We start from the raw sequence: 2,777 nt of genomic DNA, 5'->3' as shown, positions 1-2,777 counted from the left end.
GGGGGGGCTGAACGGATCTGCCACAGGAGACAAGGGCACACTGTACTAACTGGAGCTTTAGAGATTCATTCCTTTTCCTTTTATTGCTCCTAAAGTCTGTAGATTTATGGGCATCCCAGTTCTAGACATATAGACCTAAATCCAACAGTTGCCAAGTGAACCCCACCAATTGAATGTGAGCTGCTCCAGTTCAGATCAGCACATGGCCATAGGGCACACTACTCTCTACATAAGAAGGAACCTTTATCTTTTGTGAAACGACTGCTGGAAACCCCACCTTCCTTCCCTTTCTGCTCACCCATGCATGGGCCCTGATTGGGCACTGTTCCCCATTTCTACCATATTTCCAAAGAGGGTGTTCATGCGGGGGTCCTGGTTACTCGCTTCTGCTGTGGTAAAGTGGTAATCTGCTACCTTCTCAACATGGTCATGAGGAATTCCACCCCCTCGATCCGAAATCCTGTAATGAAAAAAATGAACCTTGATGTAAGGAGCCATGTCCAAGATATTTATATTATTCTTACATTCCACTCATGCCTTCCCACCCAAATGAAGGGTGTCACCAGTAGTCTACCTCTATAGCACTGCCCAATGCGTTCACATGTGCCCACTGCATCAGGCTCCTGTAGCTAAGTCCCTACCATAACTGCAGAAACTGCGTAACTGCAGAGGTGGTAATCTTAAAGCTCTAGTAAAGATACAATTGTGCCACCCAGGCCATACCGTATGATCAAGTCAATGTCATTGTTGGCAATGGTGATGACTATGTCTGGCACATTGTAGGGTGTGTCCAGATGAGATTCCATGGTGGCTCTGAAAGAAAGATAATAACATTGAATTCAACCTTAAAAGGTATCTCAACATTTTTCCACCTGGTTTTATGCAACAAGCCCTCCCAATATCCAGAAAAGTCTTGTAATTAACAGCATTATCATTATGTGGAGGTTTCAGTAGGCTCTTTCAAACTAGTATGGAAAATTCAGTCTGCAACGTCTTACCACCACTTCCCTTTGCCCATGCTAGTCTTCTCTTCTAACTACTACTTCTTGCCTTTCTCTCTAGCTTCAATGTTCTTGGTGGCGACTGGTCCTATGTCAGTGGACTGGTGAATAAATGCCAGGTCTTAATCCAGACTTTAAAGGAGTTGTCCAATATGCTGAACCTCTCTCCAAAGGTTTAATATGATGGGCAACTCTTTTGAAAGTTATCTAAGCCCTGGAATGCACTCATTGCCCCACTGACATGGGACCACCAGCCAGCACTGGTTGTTGGAGCTCTTCCTCTTCTAATCAAGCTGTTTCCAGGCCCTTGTTTTTTTGTTTTGTTTTAGAATGCTCCCTTCCTATCTGTTCCTCCTCTATGAAGTGAGTAGCCAAAGTCAATATGACCAACAAGCTCTTATGTATCCAACACTTCTAAATCTGGAAAGCCCTGAGACAGTCCTAGACAGAGGTTTTATCACCATACTATAGCCACCAGAACTTCACTCAGTGAAATAAATTACAAAGTTTGCAATCAAAACAGAGTGTATAAATTAGCAAAGTAATCACTTATTTTAGCCTACCAGTATGTATGTCTTCCTTTAAGAAGTATTGCAATAAGGCAAGAAGATATATAATACAGTGCGCCCTCGCCTTACGCAGGGATCCATTCCAGATCCCTCCACATAAGAGGAATTCCATGTGTGCTGGAGCCCCATTGGAAGTAATGGGGCTCATGCCCGCAGCATTCACCAACACGGTGGCACACATGCACCACGGACGTGTGCCCCATTAGTTCTTCCGGGGCGTGTGACGGGCTCTTCCGGTGCGGCTTTCATCATATGCTGAAATACACATATGGTGTGCCCACGTAAAATGTGGGTGCGCTGTACTCACAAGCCTTTGTGAAAGGTACGCATACAGTAAATCAGTGCTGTAGATCTTTAGAACAGGAGTGGGCAACTGAAGCAGCTCCAGGGGCCACATTACTACTGAAGGGACTCTCCAGGGTCATACAGTTTGCCAAAAATGCCTCAAAATGAGAAGGAGCAAAACTGGAAGGAGCTAAAGTCCCCATCTAATTTTACATTTTAAACAAATGTTGAGTAGTTGCGGGGGGAGGGTGCACACAGTTAAAAAGGGTATCACCATTCCAGGATACCAGGAAAGGCAATTCATTTTTTCTGCTTGGCCACCAAAAGGGCAGTGTCTGGAGTCTGTAGGGGCTCAAGAGCACAGAAACAGCCTCTGGGGATCACATGTAGTAGCTGCAGGATTGCACTTTGCCTACCCCTGTTTTAGAGGGAAAGGTCTGACCTGCCATTCTACCTCCCAATCCACATGTATAGTGTGCATCTCCCCTTTGATGCAAACATGTTAGAGAAATTTGTACTCACCGCATAGCATTCTTCAGCAGCTCTGGAAGGATGTAGTCAAGAGGCATTGGGATGAAAGGAAAGCGGGCTGCCACATGTCCATTGATCCTCACCCGAGGAGCATTCCCATACTTGTGCTCACAGAGACGCCTAGAAATGCCATACAGAAATAGGATGAACACAGATCCATTCTGAATGGTTTTTTTCAGAACAAGCTGTGTCACAATGAAGTTATGTGTCTGAATACAATCCCTCTCCACCCACCCCAGTCTGATTGGTTTACTGTAAGGCCTGAACATTGGTGCTTGTGGCATGAACCTTACAAGGGAGCTCTACTCCTTTACAATAAGTGTACTTTACCTGAACAATCTCCCTCCTATCAAGTCTCATCTAAGCCAAGACTTAGGCGCGTTACAGACCG

General features: G+C 45.2%; 2 protein-coding genes across 2 annotated transcripts in view; one reads left to right on the top strand and one right to left on the bottom strand.

The window, feature by feature from the left end:
* Positions 1-2,777, top strand: part of PRSS8 (serine protease 8) — a 687,619-nt gene that overhangs the window by 36,465 nt on the left and 648,377 nt on the right. The window lies entirely within an intron of this gene.
* LOC121933335 (3-methyl-2-oxobutanoate dehydrogenase [lipoamide] kinase, mitochondrial-like) lies at positions 42-2,605 on the bottom strand. The gene is made up of 3 exons (XM_042472911.1): positions 2,378-2,605; positions 724-813; positions 42-460 (listed from the first exon to the last, which is right to left on the bottom strand). The coding sequence occupies exons 1-3, from the start codon at positions 2,422-2,424 to the stop codon at positions 295-297; spliced, it is 303 nt and encodes a 100-aa protein (XP_042328845.1). The 5' UTR covers positions 2,425-2,605; the 3' UTR covers positions 42-294.

The sequence above is a fragment of the Sceloporus undulatus genome, chromosome 6, assembly GCF_019175285.1.
Source record: "Sceloporus undulatus isolate JIND9_A2432 ecotype Alabama chromosome 6, SceUnd_v1.1, whole genome shotgun sequence".
Classification (NCBI taxonomy): domain Eukaryota; kingdom Metazoa; phylum Chordata; class Lepidosauria; order Squamata; family Phrynosomatidae; genus Sceloporus; species Sceloporus undulatus.
Note: the sequence above shows the minus strand (reverse complement) of the source record. Positions and strands in the feature narration are given on the sequence as shown.